At 43.4% G+C, this 14,312-nt stretch overlaps 1 protein-coding gene across 1 annotated transcript in view; it reads right to left on the reverse strand.

Moving 5' to 3' along the window:
* Positions 1–14,312, reverse strand: part of pde1a (phosphodiesterase 1A, calmodulin-dependent) — an 851,988-nt gene that overhangs the window by 122,451 nt on the left and 715,225 nt on the right. The window contains exons 5-8 of the mRNA XM_072477634.1: positions 13,152–13,265; positions 11,413–11,595; positions 7,488–7,554; positions 6,056–6,172 (exon numbers count right to left, since the gene is read on the reverse strand). Coding sequence (XP_072333735.1) covers positions 6,056–6,172; positions 7,488–7,554; positions 11,413–11,595; positions 13,152–13,265 — 481 coding nt within the window. The remainder of the gene's footprint in view (positions 1–6,055; positions 6,173–7,487; positions 7,555–11,412; positions 11,596–13,151; positions 13,266–14,312) is intronic.

The following is a 14,312-nucleotide window of genomic DNA, read 5'->3' on the forward strand; positions in this document are numbered from 1 at the left end:
AGGCTCAAGGGCCGAATGGCCTCCTTCTGCACTGTAGGGATTCTATGATTCTATATCTACATTACAACAGTAACTATACTTCAGAATAGTAATTCTTTGGGGCTTTGGGCCCTGAGGATGTAAAACGTGTTGTACAATTGCAAGTTCTTTCTGTTATTGAGTCACTGGTGTTAATTAGATACTAGTGAGGTGAGCCGTGTCGCAAGAACTGCTTTCTGTTTCGATGAAACAACAGCACTGTCCTCGCTGGTAGGAGCCCAGGGCTAAGTACTGCGAAGAATTGGACCACTGCATTTAAGATTTATTTAGTAACATTCCTCTTCTCTGTACAGTCTTAAAGGGGGAAGCATATGTTTACATAGCGTCAGCACTTCACAAGCTTACATCAATTTCCCAGCAGGCAGGACTCCATGTAGCAGCACTAGACTAACAAATTCCTTCCCACAACAAATCCATTGTGCAAGAGGTTATTTCACTAAATTCAAATTCTGTGCCATGATGATGAAATTTTAGAATCCCTACAGTGCAGAAGAAGGCTGTTCGGCCCAGTAAGTCTGCTCCGACCCTATCTGCAACCCCATCTAACCTGCACATCTTTGAACACACTGGGGCAATTTAGCACGGCCAATTTACCAAACCTGCACATCTTTGGACTGTGAAAGGAAACGAGAGAATCCGGAGGAAACCCACACGACACGGGAGAAAGTGCAAACTCTACACAGTCACCTGAGGCCGGAATTGAACGTTAGTCCCTGGTTCTGTGGGTCGCAGTGCCAACCACTGCGCCACTGTGCCTAATCTTGAATAGCATTGTTTTCTATGCTCATAATAACAATGAATCAGGTTTGCTTTACCATAATTGTTACCTCACATTATGTCAAGTCAAACATACGATTCTGGATAGAATGTCTGCATTCCCTAGAAAAATGAATTTGAATCTATACTGCTCCCTGGCTGATCCATCTGATAACTCAAAACCCACAGGAAATGGAGGCTGAGATTCATAGTGGATGTAAAGATTCTATGACCTTTGTGTGCAGGATTTCCCAATAGCTTTAGGTCCCCAACATCAGACCAAAGTGAGGGTCCTGAGTCCAATTTTGCTGGTGCCAGGCTGTTGGAACTATTTTCCGAGAAGCTACTCCTAATTAGTCACCTTTGCGCTCACTGTATAATGAAGAATAGTATGTAGGCTCCCTATGTTTCCAGTCCAATCAGAGTGCTGGCAGCTCAAGGGCCTCAGAAGCCCCACCAGGAAAGGTCGGCATTGGTGACATAGTTAAGAGACTGGGGGGCATCTCAAAATGGAAGGGCATATCAGAGGTATAAACAGAAGTAAACATACTCCTTGTGCCAGAGAGGAAATGCTGCCAGTTGGATGTCTGGAGTAACACGGACTGCAACTGGATGCAGATATACTTGAAAGTAGACTCCAAACTTTGATGTTAGTTCAATACGCTTTATTGAACTTGTTAAGCAGTGCACAGTTTGCTGTGGGTTTGACACTCTACTAATCTAAGTGTGCTTACTATAACCAACTAGACCAGACTAGCTCTGAGCCACGTGTAGAAGGTGCTAACTGATATATACACCTTGACTGTCACTACAGTTGTCACCAGTGGAAAGAGGCAGACTGTTGATGCCTCGTGTGTTTTATAGTGGGAGACCACCTTCTAGTGTTCTGCCTGGTGATTGGTTGTGTTCTGTCCCGTGTGTTGATTGGCTGTACTGGGTGTCTGTCACTGCCTGTCTGTATCTCATTATGTGCATTAGTGCATATCATGCCATGGAGTCAATGGGATTCATTTCTTGCTCACAGCTCCATTCCTGGGGAGATGGAGCCTATGGTCCTAATGGTCCCCAAGATAGAAGCCTCCATGGAGTATGAGCTCTCCCCACATGGCACTATCATAAAATCATCTCAGCTATTTATATTGACAGCCTGCCTCTATACAGTGGATAGACAACCCTCGTCCACACTGCTCCTGGTGGGAGGAATGTATCAGGGAGCTGTTCTGAGATGGCTCCTCCATGTTTTGCTGGCCATCGCCACCTCCACCTCCACTCCCATCACCATCGGACCACAAAAATGCAGCCAAATGTTTTAGCAAACGAGATATGAAAATCTTAATACATTTGCTACTGCCGAGAGTAATCAATTGTGACCTATGTTGGTCAACATTCAATAAAGCTTGATTTTGGTGATAACAACAAACATTTCATTCAGATTTGCGTGTTGTCTGTATAGTGTGTGATATGCACGTATGCTTTTGAGTAGGCAGCCTTGTTTATAAGACATGTGCTTTTGAGTTTTGGAGTGGATGACCTTGAACCAGAGCAGCCCAGATCATTCCTTTTTTGATGGTGGGCACGATTCTCCGTTCCACATTCTACGCGTTGGCTCACTCAATGAGGGAGATGTCCCAGTCACAGACCACCATGGCTGAGGGCATCGACACCATGGTTCAGACGAGAGCGGACCTCCAGGACTGGCAGTGCCAGATGACGCTGAGGCCTCCGGAGCTCACTACGGCTGCCCCTCCACCCCATGGAGAAGCATGGAAGCCAGCAAGCACCCCAAGTGAGGTCTAAATGATGGGGCCCAATACAACGAATCCCGCAGGAGGTGCTGGAACACTTCACCCCTTCCGAATCCCCCCCACTTGACACTATCCTCAAACTATGACCCCTAGGTCCGGATTCCTCCACCGTCAGGACTGTTCTTTCTGAATCTACCCTGTCTAATTCTGTTAGAATTTTATGAGTTTCTATGAGATTCTCTCTCACTCTTCTAAACTGCAATGAATGTAATCCTAACCAACTTAGTTTCTCCTTATATGACGGTCCCGGAATCAACCTGGTAAATCTTTGCTGCAGTCCACCATAGCAAGAACATCCTTCCTCAGATAAGGGCACCAAATCTGCACACAGTACTTTTGCACCACCTGTCCGATCTGCCTCTAACCTCTGTCCCATGGATGGGAAGGCTGTGCTGGGGCTGGGTGTTGGGCAGTGGCCGGTTGGGGGAGTATGATGGCGGGGGGGGGGGGGGGGGGGGGCTGGCCTCAGGGTGAATCACACACATTAACGTCCCACATGTATAAACCCTCACTGAAACATTACAGGCCATGGGTGCTGCAATGTGAGACAGCCTTGTATGACAGCATTCCCAATGAATGAGCCCAACCCATTCCACATCAACCACCAAACCCCTCCCGTCCCCCGGCTCCTCAAATATCTTGGGGCCCCTGAGGAGTCTTTTTCTCACAGCCTGGGATTGCCCGGGTGGACAGTGGGATGTTATCCTAAAGGCAGGAGGCAGACTTTGTCAGGCAATGAGGAGCACCAGAGCTCATCTCACAGCAAGTCATTATCATATCCTCTGTCCCACAGACAAGGCCCGCTGATGCTGCGAAACCAGGGACAACACCCTGTTGTGATGCTGAGATGATCTTTGGAGGGATGCTGTGTTAAGGGGAAGATGTGGTGAAAGGCTAAAGGTCAGTATACAGGGAAGTCTGAGAGGAAGTATGGGGGAAAGGCTCAGGAGTGATGGGGTGAATGGCTAAGAGGTGTTGGGGATGGGGGTTGCGGGGGGAAGAGAATGGTGGAGCTGCTGGACCTTTGGCGTCCTAATTGGGAGGTGATCAGATTGTCCCTGGTGCGACGGCCCTGAATGGCTTGTTGAGCCAGCTCTGGGTCCTCGCCTGGTTCATCCTGGACACCATCCAGGGCCGAAGAGGCCTGTCACTTTTCCAGTATGTTGCCCCGCTGTTGCGTGATGTTGCACATGACTGGCCACAATGCACGTGACCCTCTTGAGGCTGTATTGGAGAACCCCGCCTGAGCAGTGCAGGCAGCAGAAGTGCATCTTTAGGAGGCCGATGGTATAGCTCAATGACATTTCTGGTTGCTACGTGAACATTGATATAACAGCTCTCCATCTTGGCCATCATCAGCCATAACCTCAGTGGGCAGGCCTTGTTGTTGATTAGCCAACCCTCACCCGCAGGTGCGCCTCAAAGATGCCAGGAACTTGCAAATCCGCCAAGATGTAAGTGTCGTGCACACTGTCTGGGTATCATACGCAGACGTGTATGATGTGCAACTGGTCATCGCACAACAACTGCACGTTCAGGAAGTGGAAGCCCTTCTTGTTAATGAAGGGTACCTACCGCCTGTTGAGCCGGTGCTCTGAGGGCGACATGTGTGCCATCAATAAACCTCTGGATCTGAGGCATGCCAGCGATGGCAGCAAATCCTTCAGCCGGGTCATCCTGATGGGCCTGGTCCCGGTTAAAGTGGATGTTCATAGATGCTCAGGTGCACAGGACATCCATGACAACATGCACCAGTGCACAAAATCCTACGCAGGTCCCCACTCGAGCCCTGAAATGAGCCAGAGGCATAGAAGAGACGCAGCCATCAACTTGGGAACGGGTGTCCTCCTCCTACCCCTCACGGTGCCAGGTCTGCCACCACCTGGCACAGATGGTGCCTTGTCTCTTTGGTTAGGTGTAGTTGACGGCAGCACATGCGGTCCAGCAGCTCCTCAAAGGACAAACATCGACGGTATAAATGTGGTCCGATGCTGCGCCGCCTTTGTACCTCCTCCTCGGCCTGGTGGAAGGCTGGCACCTGAGCCTCATAGGATGGCCCCTGCTTCTCTGGGACAGGCTCCTGTCATGCAGGGTCTTTCCTTTGCTAAATAATTTCACTTCCTCCTTCCTGACCGCAGAAAGCACTGAGCACTGCTGAAGTGGTCAGCAGCTGTCAATCACAACAAGAATGTTCAGAATCATTGTGGTCAGGGCTGAGAGCGGGGGCACCTGAGGAGGTTGAGGGATGGCTCAGGGGGACTGGAGGGGCTGAAGGGGCCTAGGGGGTTTGGAGAGGCTGAAGAGAGTGCTGAGGGGTTGGGTCACCCTCAGGCATATGAGGTGCAGAGGAAGGTGACCCTGTTATTCATGTGGTAGGGAGGAGGATGCCCCTCCCTGGTGAGGGGTTGGGCTGTCCTCTTGTCAGCGAGGGGATCAACATTTGGGTTGTAGGTGGGTGGAAAGCTTGTCTCTGGTTGCTGGGTTCAGGGGGCCTGTTCAAAACGACGGCCTGACCCCAGTAATTGCAGGGAAACCGGTAGCACTATTCATATTTTTGCACTGTCAAGCCATGAGAATCCAACCCCGACGACCCTCCCAGCAACATCGGGACACAGTCCCGATTCTCCGCTGATGGGAGCACTTATACTCTGGAACACAGAATTCCGGTCATTATTATCTGGACGGAATTGCCCCAAAAATGTTTAAAGTGTCGTCTCCAGTGGGAAACAAAATGTGATTCTTGTCAGGTGGTTAGGCGCAATTCAGATCATACTCCACCCACATTTAGTAATTATCCTTTCTTCCGCAGCCCCGCAAGATCCGTCGGACATCTTTTGCGGGGCTGACTTGGGGAGGACGGCAACCACGCATGCGCGGGTTGGCGCCGGCCAACCCGCGCATGTGCAGGTGACGCCAGTTATGTGGCGCCGGCTGCGTCATGTATGCGGCACCGCCTTTAAGCTGCGCCAAGGCCTGGCGCGTGTAAATGATGCGGCGCCGCTCCTAGCCCATTTTCGGGCCCTGAATCGGTCGGGATAGGGGCCGTTTTGCGCTGTTGTGAACCTCGACGGCATTCACGACGGCGCGAACACTGTCTCCATTTCAGAGAATCGTGCCCCTTGTGTCTACATTATAGCCTACTATGTATGTGATGATTCTAACTTTTAGTATGAGGCTTCTAATCCTTCGAAAAGAGGGTTCTACATGTTGATGCCAGAAAATTTTCCATCATCATGCACACCACTACGTAACAGGCTGAAAGAATCAATTATTTTAAATCGATATTATTATTCATTGGAAGCTCTAATTGCGTACATGACAGATATTCGTTATTTGATGGTCAGTCACATACATATGCATTACGATCCACTAGATTTAATTAGCATGATTTTGGCATTGACTCAGAAAACTATTTGTTTTGTTTTAATATATATTAAACCTTAAAGTTTCCTGACCCTGAAGCGATTGATAAGGTCATATCGAGTGAATAACTCGTGCACCATGAACTTCAGAGCATGTTCCCCACTGGCATCATTAAGCGCGAATACATTAAATGACCATTTATCAACATCCTGCAGAAAGAAAAGAGACATTAGATTCAGACATAGGCTAAGATTTTGTCAGAAGCATGCCATTCCCGACATCGTAATTTGAATTGTGCGCCTCTTTTTTCTATTTTCGACACAATTACAATTATAATTCCTAATGTTGGCAGTGTGCTTGGGATTCAGCAGCGAGATAAGCTTTTCATTGATGAAACCCTCCATCAACTCACACTACAGCAGGTACCGATGGGCTATGAGAGTTCCGCTTGGTCAAACAGGGAGGCTCCCCATCACGGCCAAAACTTTCCCGCCCATCTGCACTAGCATTAACTTGAGAGACTTGAGAGCAGAAAGGTGGCATGGGTGTCTTTAAAATACATATTTTGTAAATATTTCGCATTACATTGTTTTCATTTTATTCATGTGTGCATTATCACTGTTTGTTGACTATCTTAGTCAGAGAGCTCAACGTACTGGCACGCCTCATGCACATTAATGGTTCCAAGAGAACTAGGGATATTTCCTCTATTTTGGAAGAAACAATGTTGTGTTTTTTTGTTCACTCTACTGAATGCTCATGTTAGTCTCGTGTTGTGCTGGCCACACTGTGGTACATTGCTGAACTTGCAGGCTCAGCTGGCCCTCCAGTCTATGCATTATAAAGGAGATCATTTGAGATCAATCTCAGCAGAGAGAATGAAATGCTCTAGGTGAACTCAGAGCCCTGTAAGGATTCTGCCAAGCAGTAGCCTGAGATGGACACACATGTGGACAGTACTAACATGGCCCTTTAGGCTTTCTTACCTTGACTGACTGTCAAGGTAAGAAACACACTTAGGATGCCAGGCACTTCAAAATTCACTCCCGCATGTCCCTGAACCCATCTTCTTTCCTCCCATGGATCCCTCTTCAACCCCTTCATGTTGCGTGCTGTCATTCTTCTGATTCCCTCCCTTGTGCCATAGAGCTAAACAAGGAAATCTGCTGATCTTCATCCCAACTGCACTAGGTTGACTGGAGAATGCCACCTTTAAATGATCATGAGCCAGACGCTACAAGTTTCTGACTTTATCCCAAGGGTAGGACTTTAATTTAAAAAGTGTTTCACGTTAATGAGTATTCATGGAATGCCAATACGTAATCAAGTATGAACCTGCCACAAGCCGGTGTAATACTTAACATGCCGCTGACTTCATTCTGCATCTCAACACATCAGATTCAAGATTATGCATCCTGCCTAATTACACTATGTTTTGTATTCCCGCAGGCTCCATACAATATTTCCCCTCCTCCCCCCACATAGTGTTCAACTAATTTTTACACTTTCAGTGTTTTTATATACCTTTAAAGCAGATATCACTGCTGATGGGTAAGTCAGTCCAATCATATTTGATGTTCTTCGGTACATCCTTGAAAGTAAAATGATAAAAAGTATATTTTTGACGACAGAATTCAGCAACACGACTTTGAAGTACCCCTACTTTGTTTCCTATATGAGATCATTAATTCCTGTAACTAAAACAGCAAGGATCTGTGATGGGCATTTTCTTTTTGCTTTGGTAAATTTTGCACCCATTATCTTGAAGAGCTGCTCGCACGAGACAATAAACTTTATATTCTCTGGACTTTTCAAGATGATGGTAAATTTTAAAAGGCTGGCATAGCCTTGTGGACAATGTTGTGGGTCAGAAAATCGGGTGCTTGATCAAAAGTAAGTGACGCATGAACTGTTTAATTTACAACTGGTGCCTTGGGGCCAAATAATGATCATGCACTACTTGCACATATGCTCTAATTTAAGAAATAAAATCCTTCTTCCTAAAGTTGGGGCCAGCAAGCCTTTGGCAAGGATCCATCCAGAGTATTAAGTTACACGCATAGAAATTGAACAATTTAGAATCTTGTTTATAGCAGGATTCGAAAAGGCCTAGACTTCTTTTTGGCTTTTTTGTATTCTTCTTGAATCTTTTGCTGCATTTTGCTAAATACTTTAGTTGCAATTATTCTATTGCCTCACCAAAACTTTCTTTCTTGGGCCAGACTTTGCAGTAGTAATGGCAGGGAAACCAACAACATTCAGAGTCATTACTCCTCTGGAACTGACAGCAGGTCCTGGAGTCTGCACAGAGTAGTGAATGCAGTTCTATGCTTCCCCACAAGGTGAGTTGTTATGGGTGGCCAAGTCTGCAATCAGTTGGAAATTATTGAACTAACGATAATATTAGTCTCAATGTAGAAATTCTTGAAAATGTATATCTTGTTCAATGAGGTATAACTTGATTATTAATGATTTGCTAAGTTCATAACTTCTCATAAACAGCCTCACTTGTCCTTTTTCTATTCCTTGAATATCATATTTCATTGTTTGGATTTTTGATTTAATTTTTATTTGTGATTTTGTTAAAGGTTTATGATATTTAGCTTGATCTTAATCCTGTGTATATCCTATCATTCATTTGCTTAGTTTAAAATTTTTTAAATTATCAGTGAAATGATTCAGTGCTTTTAACTTTCTGGTTTGCTGTCTATGAGAATAATTTACTGTGATTGGCTGATTACCCTGCTTGATGTCATCACTGTTGCTGGCTGCCTGGAGATCCTCTTGACATGGCACCAGATTCAAACCTTTACTGGAAAGAGGAAAGCTACACACAGAGCTTGCTATATCTTTATGGACAGCTTTCTTCGAGGTAGTGGTGAGCATTGCTGCTTCTCTTCGAAAGCGGGCTCCCCACTCCCGCACGCCTGCCTGTTTTATTTCATGGGCATCAAAAAATATGGATCAATTCGACTTGGTAACAAGTTCAATTGCCTGTTAATTTTTTTTTTTAAATGGTGGGTAGGCTGCTGATTTTGGTGTAAAACGGGGACCAGGTTGGGGGTGGGTGGGAAGGTTTTCCATCCTTCATAGTTTACATGCCCCTTGACAAAAACACACCCAGTAGAGGGGCTTAAAGACATTCATTTCAGCCACATCTGTAAAAAGCTAGGACCTACAGCTCGTTACATCAGAGGAGTCATGCCTTTGCTGCATCAGCTGTTCAAAGCAGGCTGGCATAATGATCTCTTAATGTCCTGCAAAATCACAAACAGCAAAGGAGCTTCTCAGTTAGCATGGATCTTCATTTATCTTGCATTGTATATATATTTAGAATGAGTGTATTGAGTATAATCTCTCTGGGTTTATCCCCATTAATTTGCCTAACTGAACTTACCTGGTAATCCTCTAAAGAAGATAAGAACATAAGAAACAGCAGCAACAGTGGATCATAGTGCCCCTTGAGCCTGTTCTGCCATTAATATGATGAACCTGATCTTCAAGCATGATTCCACTTTCCTGCCTGATCCCCATATTCCCTGCTCCTCTTGGAAAGTCCAAAACTATATCGAACTCAGCCTTGAATGTGCTCAATGGTTGAGCATCCACAGCCCTCTGGGGAAGGGAATTGTAAAGAATCACAACCCACTATGTAAATAAATTTCTTATCATCTCATTCCAGAATGGTTCATCCCTATCCTGAAGCTATGCCCCCTTGTTCCCAGCTCTCTAGTCATAGAATCATAGCATTTATAGTGAAGAAGGAGGCCATTCGGCCCATCGAGTCTGCAGCAGTTCTTGGAAAGAGCACCCTACTTCAGCCCACGCTGAAGTAACCCAGTAACCCCACCTACCCTTTTTTTGGACACCAAGGGCAATTTATCAAGGACAATCCACCTAACCTGCACATTTTTGGACTGTGGGAGGAAACCGGAGAACCCGGAGGAAACCCACGCAGACACAGGGAGAAAGTGCAGACTCCACACAGACAGTGACCCAAGCTGGGAATCGAACCTGGGACCCTGGAGCTGTGAAGCAACTGTGCTAACACTGTGCTACCGTGCTGCTATGTCAGGGGAAACAGCTTCTCATCTACTCTGTCAATTCCTCTTAGAAGCTTATATGGTGAAATATATTTCTCATTCTTCTTGTGTCCACAAAGTGTAGGCCCATTCTACTCATTCTTTCTTCATCCCAAGGACCAACCTTGTGAAATTGCGTTTCAGCCCCTATGGCTTCCCTAGGTACAGAGACTAAAACTGTACACAGTATTCCAGGTGTGGCCTCACAAAGCACTATATGCTTTGGCAATTGCTTGCTCTATCTGCATGTTAGCATTCTTTGTTTCTTGTACCAGGATACTTATCATGTGCGAATTGGCATTGCAATGATCTACAAACCACCCCTCCCAGAAAAGAGACCCCACTCTGGAAGCTAGAGAGCAGTTCAGACAGGGGCAGTGAAAATAATTACAGCTGTAACACTTACTGGATGCTCCACATGTCGATTGCTTGAAGGAGAACAGCTTTGACTTGTGTTGCAACCCTGCAGATCCATTAGCTGCAAGCCACTCATTCCTTTCTAGTAGTGGGCTGTGATTCACAGCTTCCACAAACCAGCTACAATCTTGATTCATTCATCTCCCTTCATGGATGAGTGACTATAAGTGATGAAACCCCAATGTTTACAAACATCAACCACATCAAAGAGAGATAAGTGCATTCCAATCACTAAGCGCATTCCAATCATTAAAGCGTGCGATTGCAATGTATTTACCGCTCTTTGTCTGTGAATACTGACACTGTGATTTTGGATGATGTCACCCAAGGACAGTGTAGATGAGAAATAGGAAGGGCAAAGGATGGATCCTTGTGGGAAGCAGAAGTAACCATGGTGGAGCAGGAAAAGAAGACATTGGAGGTGAATACTCTGTCTATGATTAGATAAATTAGAATGGAACCAGAAGAGAGCAGTGCCACTTAGCTGGGTAATGTGATGAAGCATTGAAGGACGATTATGTTGTCAAAAATGTCAAAGGCTACAGACAGGTCAGGAGAAGTATGAGTGCGTATTTTACCTGCCTCATTGTGATAGACCAGAGACAAAATTGCAGCCAGGTTTTCTGATCTGCACTGTCTTGGGTGGTGGAAATAGCTCTTCACGATCCCGTTCATAATGCTCACGTGTACATTTAGCTTTAATTCTTATGTTAAGAACTGATGTAAACTTTGAGTTGCTGATTAAATTATTCGGATGGAGATATGTTTTCTCCCCTGTGGCCACAAAACTGTACATTTTAATAGCTTGAAATACACTGAACATTTTAGAATAAAGGAAGTTGCTCAACAATATTTTTTAAAACGGCAACATAGAATTTTATAAGTCACTTTCAATTTTTGCGAATTACAATCTCAATCAAAACAAATATCACAGAGTCACTTGCATCTACCTCTCGACAAAAATGCCAGCTTGAACAGCATGAACAATGCTCCGAAATCTAGGCTTTTCTGCTGGCCTCCTTCTCATCACCCCCATCTTCCTTGTAAAGGTGGACGCCAGCCAATCCCTAACCTCCGACGGAACGGAATCTGACTGGATGTCGCTGAGTTCGTCCTCAGTGTCCAAGAGCCGCCTGATGAGAAAACAGAATATAGAGCTTCAGACCCAAACCCAAAAGACCACTTGAATTTAGTCCTTTCTCAAGAAATATTAATCCAAAGAGGCTACCTTTTGAGTATTTATTTTAGTTTCAGTTACCCTAATCAATACACAAGTCTAATAGGTAACTTATCTTATCTATAAGATATAAAGACAGATTTCAAATAAATACTTGCTTCAGGTTACTTCCAATATGATGAATATCCTAAAATATTATACTATCTTAACTCATGTCTTAGCAGTAACATTATTTTAAAAAAATTATTACTTTATCCCTCTGCTAATGGAAAACAGTAACTTATTTGATATTGTTTTTAAAAATTGCAGCCATGCTCTGAATTGATAATTTTAATGATTTCTCAATAATAAACTCAAATTTGTTTCCTGTTCAGTATGCTTCCCAACTATTTTACCATTATCTCAGTGCCTTCATTCAAAATTGGTGGTTATACACTTCACCGTACTCAAATGCATATGCCATGTATTAGTCCAGATATAAAACATGTGTGACAAGGAACAATTGAAAGACTCAGTTAAAAAGCACAAACATCTCTTCTTAAAATAAAATTATGTGGTGACACTTTAATCAAATGCAATATTGAAATAGGTGAGTGCAATATTTAGAAATTTATCAAGGCATTGCAAGTATATTCATATATCTATATATATATAGTTGCATCTTTCCAAGTCAAGAATCTCTGCAACTAATTTTGAGGTGAATTGGAGCAGTGGAAAGTAGCTTTATTCCACTTCAACCACACAAATATCAGAGATAAGGAACTTGTTTTGTGGTCAAATGTGGTAGAACAAATGCATGTCTGAGGCTGTAAGACATTATAGGGTGATTGTAGGAAATGGACAAATTTGGATCCACTGCTGTTTGTTACACCCCTTCCAATTTCCCTTTCATTTAAACTTCAATTGTAAAGAAACGTGAGTGGGTTGTACAACAAGTGCCTGTTTTCTGTCAACGGCATAAGTTTTAAATCAGGCCAAAATCATTGGCACATGAACAGAAATGATTTATACAGGTTGTAGTTCATTCCCTCTCTGATATGTTCAGTGCATTGTTTAATTTGTTCATCTTAATTTATTTCTTTTGCTGTGTTAATACAGTTGTTGACAATTTAAACAGCTTAACAATTGTATTAAAATAGCACGGACATGGACTTTATATAAATATAGCTAACAGTGCACTAAAAGTGATACACAGAGGAATTTAAAAGGGAAATGTTCCACTTAACGGACCACCCAACACAAACAGTGATGTAAAATTGCACAACCCATGCTTGATTTTCCATTATTCATTTATGAGGAAAGAAGTCATGGAATGGCAATGGGTAATATCTTGATATTCAGGAACCACTAAAGCAGACAAGTTGTCTTCAAATGAGATGAAAACAAATGAGAAAAATGTTTCCCTTGATTTGTAAGCATGAAATATGTTATCAGTCTCTGCACAAATTGTGTTTTAAAGTATGTGCATAAATCACACGCATACTGTGCCATAGGGCTTCCCATTTAACTCACCTTGTCTCATCAATGTAAACTGCTTCCAACACAGAGGCTGCATATTCAATATTCTTCTTTAAATCTGTCACGTTAATCTCACCTTTCTCCAGTTGCTTCACAAGACATCTTAATCTGAATTGGAAAGACATTGCGTTAAAAACTTTCTAACCATCATTATCAGGGTTAAATATTCAATTTTTAGAATACTTTATTCTAAATGAATGTAAACTGTTGATTAATTTAAAAATACAAGCTCGGAAAATGAGAAGATTTGTGTCAAACAGTTAATCTTCTGACAACAGTGTTCAGTGATCTGACCCCTGGAAAGATACAACAGAAACAGTTCACCGTCATTCTTTCAAATAAGGGTCTGTTACACGTGTGTGCCAAGTTTCTCTAATTCAGGTGATAGGTTACACAAAGATAGTTTAAATATTTACTGAAACTGGAAAATTTGAATTAACACTATTGATCAACAGTCACACAATTATTCCTCCTGAAGCGAATTCAGTATTACATAGCTCCCACATTCTGGAATATCACCTTCTCTATATTCCTGTTTACTGCTGGTGGTATTTTATTTATTTGTTCCTGGGTGTTGTCAGCAAGGTCAGCAGTTATTGCCCATCTCTAAGTGCCCTCGAGAAGGTGGTGGTGAGCTGCCTTCTCATTGTATTCTGCGTGGCATTAGTCCACCGACAGTACATTTTTTGGAAACTTATTATTTTAGCAGAAAAGCTCTTCTAAACATGACAATGTAGTATAATCATATGAAGTGATATGCAATATAATTAAGGTAAATAAGTGCAAATGTGAAAATTACTAAAATAAACTATAAATGGCACAAAGGTGCTTTCACAGTACAGGACTACAGTTGACCTCCTTTGCTTGCATTCACAAAGCCTTGGAACAAATGTCTCGTCAGAATAAAGCTATTCATTTGTAATATAGGAACTGAAGTAGGCCATGAAGATCCTTGAACTTGTCCAGCATGCAATTAAATTATGTCTGATTTGCACCCTAACTCAACATATCTGCCTCAGCCCCATTTCCCTTAATATCTTTGGTTTACATTAATCTCAGAATTAAAATTAATCCATTGTTGCTTGCAGAAGAGAGTTGCAAACTTAGAGTGCACAGAATCCCTACAGTGTGCAAGGAGGCCATTCAGCCCATCAT

This window comes from Scyliorhinus torazame, chromosome 2, assembly GCF_047496885.1.
Source record: "Scyliorhinus torazame isolate Kashiwa2021f chromosome 2, sScyTor2.1, whole genome shotgun sequence".
In the NCBI taxonomy this organism is placed as follows: domain Eukaryota; kingdom Metazoa; phylum Chordata; class Chondrichthyes; order Carcharhiniformes; family Scyliorhinidae; genus Scyliorhinus; species Scyliorhinus torazame.